This window comes from Papio anubis, chromosome 4, assembly GCF_008728515.1.
Source record: "Papio anubis isolate 15944 chromosome 4, Panubis1.0, whole genome shotgun sequence".
NCBI lineage: Eukaryota > Metazoa > Chordata > Mammalia > Primates > Cercopithecidae > Papio > Papio anubis.
The window spans coordinates 96,226,498-96,240,875 of NC_044979.1; the positions used below are offsets into that span (position 1 = coordinate 96,226,498).

Consider the following 14,378-nt stretch of genomic DNA (forward strand, 5'->3'; position numbering starts at 1 on the left):
GAATGTGAAAATAAACCAGGGTAAGGTAAATTCTAGAAATAATGGCATTTGAAATGAAAACCTCACTAAGTTCACTCTAACAGTAAACAGATTGAGTTTTCTGAAGACAGCAATGACTTCACCTAGATGACTGTCAAGTCCGGGGAACGTCAACACATTATGTGTACTATAATGTGTACATAAAATTTTATGTCCAATTTTTCAAAATGAAGTTTCTCAGATGCTATTTCTGCCGTTACAGTGTAGAGTATCACATAAATATCTTGGGCTAGAGAAACGCAGTTTATATATACCGTTGGATTTTTGTAATAAAAGTTTTTTTCCCAAGACCTGTTATTTTGCCAGCAATGCTTCTAGATAAAATTATTGCCCCATTCAATGACTCATGGTGTTCAATGATCATTTGTTTAGTCTGCTGACGAGCTGCTTTTTACAAGGGAGTATTTCAAATGTCTTAAGCTTTTGATAGTTATAATTTAAGGACACACGTAAAACATTTCAGTCCACAGTAGGAAATCCTACAGTACCAATTTACTTGTTTCAAAGTTGACTAAGTGCACTCGCACGAGTGCCTGCTTATCAGATAGCATTCTTCAAACCTCTAAAAGGAAAAGGACAGCAGAGAGCAGAATTGGTAATCATGGTGAGTCTTGGCACTGCTGAAGTGCAGTGGCCCCCAAAGATCCAGCCTCGAACTCAAATCCGCCTACCTCAGCCTCCCAAGCTGCTCAGATTATGCACCATGTCTGGCCTGAAGTTTAAGCTATAAAAAACCTTAAATACAGCACACAGATCAAGTAACTGCAAATGGAATATAAAGATAGTAATGTCTGTACTGAACTTTGTCAATTATTCCCCATACAATGCAGCATACTATTTACCAAGCTTCTATCTTGGATTAAATGAGAGTAACCTAGAGACAACTCAAGTGTATGAGACGTGCTTAGGTCATGTGCAAATACACGTTTCATACAAGAGGACTACAGCATATTTTGGTAGTGTAGGTTCCTGAAACTGATGTCCCCTCTCCCATACAAGGGACTTTTAATTGGTGCATTAAGCAGCCAGCTTTACAAGATCTAATTGGTTATGGGTTGGCTTCCTGACACAACCCCGTCTCCATCTTAACATGCTGGATTCAAGGCATATAAACGAACTGCTTTTCCAACAGTCCAGTTTTAAAGGTAGAAGGAATTCCACATTTGCTTTCCAGTGCAAACCAACTAGATTACAAAGTCAATGCCGAAAACCAAACCACCATTGCCTAGGACCCTCCACTTTACCTACCTAGTTGAGTAATCTTGATTACAGTATCTAACGTCTTAATCAGAATGAGGAAGATAGGGATAAAGACAACCCAAGTGGGTAGGATATCTTTTTCCAATTAAAACTCACTTGAGCATCTTCCGAAGTGTGATCAGATTTTAGGCCAATTGTATGGAAAAGGCAGGCTTCAGTTGAGCAGAGCTACAGAACCAGTATACAGGGTTTTTGTGGTAATACTAACTTCCCTAAATGCACTCAAGTGGCTAGATCCTTCTTTCCCCACCTCAGTTTTCGAACTATTTGTTCTCTGGTAAATCCATGCAACTCACTGGTTACCCCAATTCCCCTCCCAAAACAAGCCAGTGTTAGTGCATTACTAAATAGTACAAATGTCAAAATTATGTAGGGCCTGTCAACCATCTCAGTACATTAGTTCCAAACCTTAAAAAAGAAAGCAAATTTAAATAACATGCACTCCAGGTGACCTGAGATAGGTGTTTTCTACCTTTTGCACTTTTCAACCATCAGTGACAAACTGAGACTTGTTGCCTTACATTGTTAGCTCCCAATACCTAACATTTATTAGGTCAAGCAATTTGGCATCTACCAAATTGGGCTACAAGGAAAACCTTACACAGGGAAATCCGGTTTTACACTTATGCATAAACTGAATAAGGGCACACCCTTGAGTGTGACAGCCAGCATCTAAGATAGTTCCCAATGATCCTTGCCTGCTTGGTAATTTACCAGTGAATAGAACCCTCCCACCACATTCTGTGACCACAAAGGATGTAAGATGGCATGACTAAATGTAGTGTGTTCATTTTACAGCTTTTCTTGCTCACTCACCGAGGGAAGATGACAACCAGCATTAACTTTTCAGCCCTGTTAGTATGCCACTCTGGATATATAAAAAAAAATTATCCAATCCTAGTTTTCTGTGATTGCAACTGTGAGCTTTACCCAGAATCAGTTAAGTTGCTCCCAACTGCTGACCCATAGATGCTGAAGTTTGTTTCTCTAAACTGCTCTAAGAGTAAGTTGTTACACAGCAACAATATAAAGCCCCGGACAAAAGGCAGCCTTTCTTCATTTTAGGGCACTGTCTCAAAGCTGCACAAGAACTACCTTAAACTTCAATTTCTCCAAGAAAAACAGATTCAACACTATACACACAGAAAATAAGCCTATGTTGAATATCCAACATTACACCATGTTTCAGTAAACTCTTCTTCCATCAGTTCATTTCAGTCTATTGTGTAATTACCTAATTCTCCCCTATTTGTGTGATATTCCCTTGACCTTGCTGGATAGGAGTTGGTATTTTGAGGTTATGCATATCAACCTGATGTATTTCAAAGTTCAACGTCTTTGTACATCCAAACATTTTTAAAACTTCAAAATTTTCCTGAAGTTGGGATATTTGTACAAGTCTGTGATGAATTCAGCTATTTAAAACAGAAAAGTGCTATGTGTTACCCACTGTTAGTGTGACTTACCTGTTAGATCTCAAATTATCAAAACCAAAACAAATCATAGAAACAAATCAATTAACTTGGCCCTTATTTTTTGGTTTTCTTAATTCAGATAAATGTCCAAATAAACACATAAAAAGAAAAAAACACTGATATTCATTTACTCTGTGTGAAACACAATAAAACTAATTGACATGTGACAATCTAGTACATATTTTAAGCCTCAGTGCTTTTGCAAAGCCAGTTAATCTAGACCACTCTGGCCGGTTCACCTTTAAAATCCATGATTTTCAAAATGCCACCAGTATTGCTGAACATACAAGGTAAAGCCAGAAACTTTAGTAGGAGTACTCAAACGCTGAATATACAGTGCATAATGAACAGCATTTTATTGGGGACAGTCAATAATGTCCACAATGCTCTTCTCATTTATCTGTTAATATTAAAAGAAAATATGCATAGCCCCAAACTGCTTTAAAAAATTTAGGGGATGGTGATCTTTTAGACAACCGAATGTTTATAGAACAAGATTCACACATTTTATGTGTAAACATTACACGAAGTATTTGGATACAAAAAATATTTATTTTATAAACTTTATATTTAAAATAGAATTGTAATCTGTCTACTCACAAAACCTAATTTAAAACATGATACATTTATCTCTCTAGCCAATTTGATGTTAGTTTTACAAACAATACTCATTTTTTAATTGTTTTATATCAAGAACCTGAACTAAATGTTTGTTTTATCAAAAAACATTTCCCTTTTATTTTAAAGAGTGCTTTTTAAATGAAGGCACCAACAAGAACTACTTTCAGATGGTACAGAATTTCTTATTTCTTGAAGACTCTGTGGTTGACCACTTCTTCATTAGTTACCTGCAGCAAGACACCTTCCTGCCAAAGGAAAAAAAAAGTATCTGAAGAAGTTTATCATGTTTGTCCAAAAGAACCTAAACAACTTCAGTGGTGGTCTTAGGATCAAAGAAGACTCACTGGTGCATATAGTAGAGTAAGCCCTGAGTATCACATTCCTGTAAAGGCAATAAAGCCGGGCAATCAAACTGATGGTATCTAAGGAATGAATTTCAACAGCCAAACTACAACTTTCTCTTCAGGGTAAGACACTGAACTAAAATAACCACATTTAACCCACCTACTTGGTACTGGATACATACAGGCTTCATAATGTAGACAGACACTTCACTCGAGTATGAACTACTATCTGAAAATAGATTCAACCATTTTTGCCCTACCTTCAGTCTCTTCCTAATAAGCATGTACAGTTACAACCATAAATACAACAAATGTCTTTAATAAAAACCCCTAGTTCACTCAAAATGTTTGATCCAAGAAATGTGAATACACAAGGGTGTAACGATGGGAAATCTCATGATTTATTGAACTTGCAGCCTAACTTTTACCTACCATTTTACTACCAACACCACTGAAGGAACCAAGAAAAGCTTTATTAATGATCACTTGGCTTGCCTCAGCTGTTGAAATGAAGCACTTTACAGTCTTTGTGGCAGCAGAATATACTTGTCCATGGTTCATATCAATGCTAAAATTCCAGCAGGGAAAAAAATGATATGTTAAGCACCCAAATCTTCACACGGAGGGGGAGGGGGTAGGAAAAGAAGGAAAAAAAGGGAAAAACAACCAAAATAATTTAAGTAAATGACAGATTGGAAAACAGGGTTTATAAAAATTATTCTCTTGAGTTTATAAATTGTTAAACTCAATTTATAGCTATGTTAAACTACGTAAGAACCACTATACTGAAAGACCATTTAAGAGTATTAGTTTATCTTTTAGGGAGGAAAATTAAGAAAGGAAAAGTAAATAAGATCTTACCTAAAGAAGTTTAACTGAAGCTTAGAACTATTTTGCTCTACACCCTCAGCTTTCGTTGGCATCCTTAAAAACTACTGTAGTTAAAGTTTTGTAGAAACAGCACAGTTTTTTAAGACTGGCTGAACTTAGTAGCCGTCAAGAGTTCTCTTGTACTAGACCTGTGTCCCTGAAGAGTACCTCGCTGGGGTTATTTCCTTTCCTTGCATTGAAGAAGCAGCATCTAAAAGATCTAAAAAGGTGTTTCTCCTTGCAGAGATATCCCTTAAGTTATCTACATAATTTAATCCTGATGAATTGCAGACAACACACTTATATCTGACCAGCATTTATCTTATACAAATATAACAACAGCTTTGCAACGGACCTTAATTATACTACCCACTCCTTAACTTATTTAAAATAAAAAGTCTATAATTACACAATTTCCTTTAGAATTATTTTATTAAATCATAAATGTACAACAGCTTCTTAACTCTACACACGCACTTAAATTTTTTAAAGGAAAAACGTTATGTCTTATTACACCATGATCCTGGCTAATAGCTTTTCAAAACTTTGAGAAAAATCTTAAAAAAGGTTTCACATGTCACCTGAAACTTACAAATTTAACATTATCAAAGAAGGAATGCTTCTACACTCTTACAAAGACCACTAGAAAGAAACAACAATTAAAAAGCTAAGAAACTGTCTCAAAGGCATTTTTTTTTACAATCCTTCCTCCACAGTAAGGTAATGTTATTAAATAATCCAATCCATTCACAAAATGGCTCTCTGCATCTGCTCTGGTGTCTTCTGCCATATCACTGCATATTTATGCATGACTGAGATAAGAGTTTCCTTAACATTGTTATTTCGATAACCTGAAGCTGTTCTGTTACCTCTGGGCTCTCATCCTCTCCTATTTATACAGTGAAGCCTGTTTCAACAGAAGTAAAGAGTAAAAAAAAAATAGGTTATGAAATTATCCATCTAACCAGATTTTAAGGAAAGATAACATGATCCTAAAAAGCTTTTACTCCTGCAGCTATGTCTCCCAAGATAATAATAATTGTAAAACTCAAAAGCTACTTACCCATGGCAAATAGGAAGAAGCTCAGTATCGGCTCCTCCCACCATAACCCCCACTTCCTCCACTGCCTCCTGGACCATAGTTTCCTATAATTGTTGGAACAGCAAGAGAAAACAAACTTACTTTGATTTCCCATGATCACTATAACACTACAGCTGATTCTATTTTCTATCCATCCAGTCTTTAATAAAAACAAGCAGATCCTAACCCTTTGCAGCCAGTTAGCAGAATTACTTGGGAGATAAATTACTCAGGTTCATAGACATTTTTATTTCGTGGCTGATGCTATGCTATTCTTTAAAGGGTCCTCTCATCCTCATTTGGACTAAGGGATTTCTTAAAAGTACACCAAGAACAAGACACAGAAAATGTTTACTCCTGCTAAAAACCTCAAGAATAAGCTAAGCAATGGTTTGAATCATGGTTTAATAATTTAACTTCAAAGACCCTCATTCCAATTTACACCACTTGCAATGTGGGTTACAATTTTACTTAGCTGTTTACCAGCCCCCACCAGAAATTAAACTACTGAACTTCCCCACCTCCAACACCCCTAATCCCAATTTGATGTTGTAACTGCTTGCTGAGTACTTCTGTGGAGATTTATGCAAAATTTCTTTATTTTCACTAAGACCGTATATCCCACAACCCAAACTACTTAGTATGTTATTTTCCCTTTAAGTCACAAAAGGCTAATCCTTTAATCACAAAAATCTGAAAAATCTCAATTGTATAAATTACCTCCACCATATGGTCCCCCCATGTTCCTGCTACCACCAAAGTTTCCACTCTTCATTGGACCATAGTTAGAAGGTTGCTGGTTATAATTTCCAAAATCATTGTAATTTCCACTTCCATAATTTCCTATAAAAAAATTGGAATACTAGTATAATGGACCTCAGAACAATACATTAAACCAAAAGAACATTAAACCAGAAAAACATTAAACCAAAGATACATGCTAAGGATTTAGGACAAAGCTCCCACAAAAACAAAAGCAAACACTTTATCTAGTGACAAACATTGAAATAAAAGATCAAGTGTTACAAAGCCATTAATTCCAAATTCCCACATAAAGGTTGCAGGTGAATTTATTACCTCCTCCATAGTTGTCATAACCACCTCCGTAGCCCCCACCCTGGTTGCCATATCCAGGTCCTCCACCACCATATCCTCCTCTTCCTCCTCCATAACCGGGGCTACCTCCAAAATTGCCACCTATTATAAAATAAGCCTTTAAGTAATCGCTTAATATTTTCAATGCCATTTTGAACTGTCTCCTCACATCCATTTCCAAGTTTGCATGTGAAACAGTCAATGAAATTCCTCTAAAACAGCTTCAAGGACTGAATACCTACCCTTGGTAAACATGTGGTGGCTAGAGTGCCTACCCAGCCAAATGGATAACACCATGTGTACCCACTTAAATACCTGTAACGCTACAGCTTTCCCTCAAAACTAAAAATCTTAAGTTATCTTGAAATACTACATGTACATAGTGGGTAAGGTTGTGAGGCTAGACTAGCAGTGTGGGTTAGGGAGAAAGTAAGAGCACTTCCCCTACTGGCCCAAAAGAAAGTTTCTATTATGTCTCCCTACGAATTACATCTTTTAAAACAATGTTCTCGGTCAGGAACGGTGGCTCCCGCCTGTAAACTTTGGGAGGCTAAGGTGGGTGGATCACAAGGTCAAGAGATAAGACCATCTGGCTAACACGGTGAAACCCCATCTCCACTAAAAACACAAAAAATTAGCCAGGTGTAGTGGCAGGCGCCTGTAGTCCTAACTACTCGGGAGGCTGAGTCAGGAGAATAGAGTGAACCAGGGAGGCAAAGGTTGCAGTGAGCTGTTATTGCGCCACTGCACTCCAGCCTGGGCGACAGAGAGAGACTCTGAAACAAAACAAAACAATGTTGTTGGCCAGGCCCAGCAGCTCACATCTGTAATCCCAGCAGTACGGGAAGTTGAGGCGGGTGCATTGCTTGAGCCCAGGAATTCAAGACCAGTCAGGGCGACATAGCAAAACCTCTACACCTCTACAAAAAAACACAAAATTAGCTGGTTAACAGTGGTGCACCCTGTAGCTCCAGCTACCCAGGAGGCTAAGGTGGGAGGATGGCTTGAGGCTAAGGGTGCAGTGAGCTAAGATCACACCACTGCACTCCAGTCTGAGCAACAAAGCCAGACCCCATCTCAAAGGAAAAAAAAATAGGCGTAACACTCTACACAGTATGTTCTTTACTGTAAACAGAACTAGGGACAAATGAAACACTTTCACATAATGCAAAACCTAAACAAAACAAAACAAAAAATCCGGGCACAGTGGCTCACGCCTGTAATCCCAGCACTTTTGGGAGGCCAAGGTGGGCGGATCACGAGGTCAAGAGTTTAAGACCAGCCTGACCAACATGGGGAAACCCTGTCTCTACTAAATACCAAAATTAGGTGGGCATGGTGGTGCACACGGGTAATCCCAGCTACTCAACAGGCTGAGGCAGGAGAATCACTTGGACCGGGAAGGCAGAGGTTGTAGTGAGCAGACACACGCCACTACACTCCAGCCTGGGCAACAGAGCAAGGCTGTCTCAAAAAAACAAAAGCCACCTTATAAAAAGGAAAAAAAGAAAAAAAAAGGCTTCTGTTGTGGGCTGAGTCTCAAATTACTTGTAGTTAAATACAAGAACTCAGCTTTCTCTAAAATTTTAAATGGTAGAACTTAAGTCACACCTAATGAGTGGCAACACCAGAAATCAAGTCTATTACCAGCTCATAGTTTTAAATGTCCCTTCCTTATCACAGAATCTGTCTTGTGTACCACCCTTTCCTGTACACCAATAAAACTGATATATTTATTATATCACATTTCAGGTTCAATGGTAGTTCACAACCTTATCTGTAGCCAGGAGCACAGTGAACATTTTGGAAAATTTCCTTAGGTTACTTTTTGAAAGTCATCCTGGGATGCTTACCATCTAGTTAAGGGTTTAGACTTATTTTACATTTTTCTCCTACGTATTCTCCCCCCTTAGATTTTACTCAGTTAAATCCAGTCTTCTGCACTTTTCCAGAAAGCACAGTACAAAAACATATCTAGATCCAATTATTTTGCTTAAGATGGAATACTGTGATGATTATCTTTAAATTTTCATTTTAAATAGCACTGTATTCCTTAGGCTGTAACAACTAAAATGTCAAATTACTTATAAAAGAAATAACTGGACCACTATCACCTAAGCCCTTTATAAGGGGCAATATAAAATGTTTAAAAACTCAAAATATAAATGAACTAAATATACAATATGGTTAAGTATTAGTCACATAAACAAACCAAAATATAGAGGAAACTGACCTCCAGGCCCTCCTCCATACCCATTATAGCCATCCCCAAATCCACGTCCACTGCCATATCCATCTGTTAGGGGGCAAAAAAGATTACATTTATTATAAGCTGTTCACCATTATTACTAATACTCATTTTTTCAGTTCTCTTAATACCTCAGCACAATAATTAAGAACCTCAGAAAAGAACACGCTAGTGCTACTAGTTTATTCACAAAACATGAAAGCATATAGTTAAATCTCATTACCACCTAAATTTTGAACTCTTAACTGAACAAGTCTCAATTTTAGAGATTCCATTTCATTTATACATAAGAATGACACTTCATGGGGCCAAAGCTTTTCTGATGACACTTCATTTTACATTATCAATCCAGATAAATATAACTGTTATTAACACAACCCTATTAAACTTCTTGTCTGGCCAAGTCACAGGAACTTGCCAGGATACTATCTATTTGAAGTCTTAGGGAAAGGTTTTGATTTAGGTTGATTTCCTGATTCTACTAATGAAAACCTAATCATATTTAAAATAAAAGCACACTCATCCTTTAAACACATAGAATTTGAACTTACCAGATCCTCCTCTGAAGTTACTTCCTGGTCCTGGTCCGAAATTTCCACCGCCACCACGCGAATCCCCGAAGCCGAAGTTGCCTACAATAAATGCCCCAGTTAGAAGCAAGCCCTTATGTGAATAAAAATAAAGAAGAAACAGAATTGAAATTACCTCCTCTTCCACTCCTAGAACTCTGAACTTCTTGCATTTCTTGTCTAGACAAAGCCTTTCTTACTTCTGCATTATGACCATTGATGGTATGGTATTTCTGCACTGCAATGAAAAATTCAAACTCCTTTTAAATTAAATCAACAACATTAAACAACTTTAAAAGTTTACCTTTCAATAAAATCAGATGTTAACATACACAAAATTGAATACATGGTAAAAACAGTACATTTGTGGTTAGACACTTACATACGATTTTATCCACAGGATCATGGTCATCAAAAGTAACAAAGCCAAAGCCTCTTTTCTTTCCAGACTGTCTATCAGTAATTATCTCAATGGTATCAATTTTTCCATATTCCTCAAAGTAATCTCTAAGGTGATGTTCCTCAGTATCTTCTTTAATTCCGCCAACAAACAGCTTCTTCACAGTTACATGAGCCCCTGGTTTTCCAGATTCCTAAAATATTGGTGGGGTAAAAGTCATCCCGACAGAAAAAAACACAAGCATGATTCAAAGTAGCCGACCTTTGTACCATACTTGGCTTGTATCCACCTTAAAACTACCAGATCTACAACAACAGCTTTTAGGGACCTAGCTTTTGAAAAATAAGTTAGCTTCAGAAAATGGTCCAGAAACCCAACAGAGCTTTAATAAAATCTTGAGTTAAAACTAAATTCAGAAATACTTTCCGATGTTCAGCAAGGCAGCATTCTTTATGTTAATTGCACAAGACAGTCATGGTTTACTTACCTCTCTTGCTACAGCACGTTTTGGCTCAACTACTCTCCCATCAATTGAATGAGGTCTTGCAGCCATGGCAGCATCAACCTCAGCCATGGATGAGAAAGTTACAAAACCAAATCCTCTTGATCTTTTGCTTGCAGGATCCCTCATTACCTTTCAAACCAAAGAGGAAACTTTAGCATTTAATCTCATTATAACTTATAAGTAAACAGTCATTATAATAGAATTTTTTACTACGCTGACATAGTTACTTCCTCCATGATTCACTTAAACAGCTACGATACTAACATACAGTAACAATTCAGTAACTTACGTACCACACAGTCTGTAAGCTTTCCCCATTGTTCGTAATAGTTCCTCAAACTTTCTTCTGTGGTTTCAAAGCTTAAGCCACCAATAAAGAGCTTACGGAACTGTTCCTTTTCTCTCTGCAAAGGAAAATACCATTTCAATTTTTATTTACATTTTCCTCTTTGTATGCAGGAAATTAAATTCTTAAATATGAGGTGACCTGCTGGCAGAGTACCTTTTTCCTCTCCAAAGGAACAGTTTCTAAAGTTTTCTGGGGGGGAAAAAAAAAACTTACATCAAATTTAAACCATATGTTAAACTGCATATTAGTTGTGTTACACCAAAAAAATTGCCTCAGCTGATCTACACAAGTTTCAAAGTCATTAATGCTTGATCTAAATTTACTCAACATTAAATTATCTTAAACAAATGTATTATTACTTAATTTAAAAAATTTCTAAGGAGAAATGAACAAATGTAGACCGTGGTTATCAAAAGATTACTAAATCTTTACCAAAAATTTCAACCCTATAACCTAAAAACGCAGATTTCTATTTATAAACATCAGAAAATAACTTTTGGTTCGATGGTTATGACCCAAAGTTTTTATTTCACGATTCAGTAACATTTTCCCTTAACTGCCCCCTCTGGTGGTGATTCTAAGTATATTAGCCAAAAAAAAACTTTTTAAAATACTGTTTCTCCCTATGACTCTGTGACAAAAATATTTAAAATCATGATATGCATTAGCAATAACCTTAAAAATTACTTAAAACCAAGACAAATTTATTTTTATGACCAGCAGCACTCAAAGCTTAAAAGTTTTAACAGGTTTTTGGTGGACATTGTCTATAGAAGATATGACAATACAGAATATGAATTACTCAGCTTAACCTTATGTACAATAAAATACATTCACCTGGCATAATCTCTAAGCTATTACTGAAAGCTGAAGCTTACTGAACTTGATTGGCCATGTGGCAAGCGACACGGCACGAAACAATTTTCTAACTCAATAGGAAAAACCTCAGAGTTGAAATCTTTAATACCTGCAAACAAGCAAATATGTCGTATCATACAGCCCTGTATTTTGGGCAGTTAAGAATGTTAAGTAAACCTGTCTTAAAAGGTAACTACGTTAAAAAAAAAAAAAAAATTAAACGAGAGGAAGTGATATCCAGGACCAACTACTACGAATGCATAATGCACACTAAAAAGTCACACGTAATTTTGAATGAAGAATTATTTTTTGTTCCTAGCAAGAATTGCTGCTCTCAGCCCAGTTCTACAGAGCTCTCTCCCTCCATTCACATGCTCCCAACTGCTAAAAAAAAAAATAGTGGTAAATGCCAGTTCGGATTTTTTCCTGTAATTGTTTTCAGGACTGGTAAAAATTAAAAAAAAAAAAAAATATTAACCGAAATGATCAAACTACTTCCTATGAGACAGAACGCAGTCTTGAAATGGTTACTTGCCAAAATAGATATTTTCATTTTCTCAATTAGTTTTTTCTTAATTGTCGTCAGCACATAGATGTCTCTAAACTGAAATTACCGATAATGTACATTTATAACAAGTCTTACAGATCACTAACAAAAAGCAAAAACTCATTACTTACCTCACAATTTTTCCAAACTTACCCGATGTCCACTATCGATTTTAAACAATGTTATTTTATAAACGTGCTTAGGGTCAAAGAAAATAACCAGGTAGACCCCCTTCGCTTGAGACCTTATGCTTATCAATGTAATGTTCAACCAAGATTGCAAACATAAATGAGAAAAGTAACAAAGTTCAAATACAGAGCGGCCCAGGCCCAAAACAATTTTGCACAAAAATACACACGCATTACAGGAAAGAGCCTCTGAAGCCATGTTTTAACCGAAGTACAACTAAGGATAAAATCGTTATTTCGCTTTCCTCGTAATTTCTAACTAATCATCTATAATGGTCCATGGAACTGTCCCGTAAGGATTAAACTTCTCAGTAAAAACATTAGTTAAAATTCGAGTCGGCTCTACAACTTAAGCCGAATCCTTAAAAACAGTAAAGGCTTCTGACGCGAATATCCCTCCCCCGCCCAGAAAACCATCCTCGTCCCTGCCCCTCGTGGCCGATGGCTTCCAAAGTGTTTGTTTTGCTGCTGTTCATCTGCCGTTTTAGACCCAAATATATCCGTTACTCAAATAAATTTAAAAAACAAGAAAACTACAAAACGGTTTCTTTGTCCTATAGCTCGCATTAAACCCGGCCCGACGCCCTGGGTGGTGGTATCTTCTCTGAAACCGGGCCAGCAAACCCGGAGCACCCCCCCCGCCCGCTCTTCGGTGTGGCTTCCGAACGCAATGGCGCCATTTCATCGAGGGGAAGGCTGAGCGCCTTTAATGAGGTGCGCAGGACTCTAAAGATCCAAGCTCACAAAACACTCCAAATCCACCTCGAAACGATATGAAAAGAGCCCGAGAAGAAAGAAAAATAGTTAACCACTTCTATGCCTTGAGAGAGAAAGCACACTAAAAGAATAAAAGAGTTAAAAGAAAAACGCTGAGAGGAAGGCGAGCCATGAAAATGGCGGCCGCCAAATCCGGTTCCCGGGAGAGAGGGGGAGGGGAAGCTCCGCAGCCTCGCTCACGGGGACCCGCTGCCCGCCGAAACACTCGCCACGGAGACGCCGTGGCCCGCGAAGCACCGTGCTTTAAAAAGGGAATAAGAATTCCCGCCTCCGCGCCCCACTTTCACTCCAGCGGGGCAGCGTCCGCCATGTGAAAGCTCCCCATCCCCCACCCCCAGTGAAGGGAAATGGCGCCGGGAGGCTGAGGGTGGGGAAGCTTGTTTGTACGCTCAGGCCTCCGGTCAAGACCCCGTTCATAAACCTCAAGCCCCACTGCTACTGAAGCGGTCCGATTTCCTGCCGCTCTCCCACGGAGGCGGCTGGCCGACTTCCACAAGGGGGCCAACGGCCTCGCCATGCCCTTTCCAATAACTCATTGATTTCAAACCCGTTACCTCCATCGCGGACTCAGTCGCTTCAGCCCGATTTCCCGCAGCCGAGCGAGATGAGAGAGATCTCCGCGGACGAACACGAACCGGACTCGTCCTGGCGCTGTAGTGAGAACTGCCGCTGCTCGAGAAACAACACCGCTAGGAGTACCTCCGCACGGGACCCGGCGCTGCTGCTACTGCCGCTAGAGCCGCTGCCGCCGCTTTTCTAGAACCTTCCCCCCCACTAACGCGTCTTCCTCTACGTCAGGCCGTTGCGTAAACGCCCTAACCGCCGCCAATGGCGGGAAGGCTCTACGCCCCTCCTTACGCCAAATGCGTACTCCTCCCCCTCCTGTGGCCAGCGACAGTGCCCTACGTTACTTCCGTAAATGCGCTCAGTGAATTGCGGAAGGCTCGAGTCCCGCGAGTTACTACCTCTCGGAATAGGGTCCCGCCCCCCGCCTTGGCGCAAGGCAGGTGAGAAACGGTCGCGCAGTTTGAAATTAACGCCGACGGGAGGAGCTTAATCCGGAGCCCGGAGATCCAGCCCTCTCAACCTGGGAGGTGGTCCCTGCAGCTACGCCTTTGATAACCCCCGCCAGAAAAATCGTAGTATAATATG

The 14,378-nt window shown here is 38.9% G+C and overlaps 1 protein-coding gene across 8 annotated transcripts; it reads right to left on the minus strand.

Annotated features, from left to right (window-relative positions):
• Nucleotides 1-3,106: 3,106 nt before the first annotated feature.
• Nucleotides 3,107-13,986, minus strand: HNRNPA2B1 (heterogeneous nuclear ribonucleoprotein A2/B1). Of its 8 annotated transcripts, XR_644957.4 has the most exons (14): nt 13,781-13,986; nt 11,010-11,045; nt 10,801-10,911; nt 10,490-10,636; nt 9,985-10,195; nt 9,739-9,840; nt 9,585-9,665; nt 9,019-9,081; nt 6,768-6,887; nt 6,411-6,533; nt 5,673-5,755; nt 4,601-5,516; nt 4,172-4,307; nt 3,114-3,640 (listed from the first exon to the last, which is right to left on the minus strand). XR_644957.4 is itself a non-coding variant. In XM_017956842.1 (12 exons), exons 1-11 carry the CDS (start codon nt 13,784-13,786, stop codon nt 5,694-5,696), a joined length of 1,062 nt encoding a protein of 353 aa, XP_017812331.1. In that variant the 5' UTR covers nt 13,787-13,986; the 3' UTR covers nt 3,107-3,640; nt 5,673-5,693. The 8 variants fall into 8 exon arrangements, 2 of the variants coding, with proteins under 2 accessions (XP_017812331.1, XP_003896220.1); XR_644961.1 differs by lacking the exon at nt 4,601-5,516 and having other exon boundaries at nt 3,107-3,640; nt 4,235-4,307; XR_644960.1 differs by lacking the exon at nt 4,601-5,516 and having other exon boundaries at nt 3,107-3,640.
• Nucleotides 13,987-14,378: the final 392 nt, after the last annotated feature.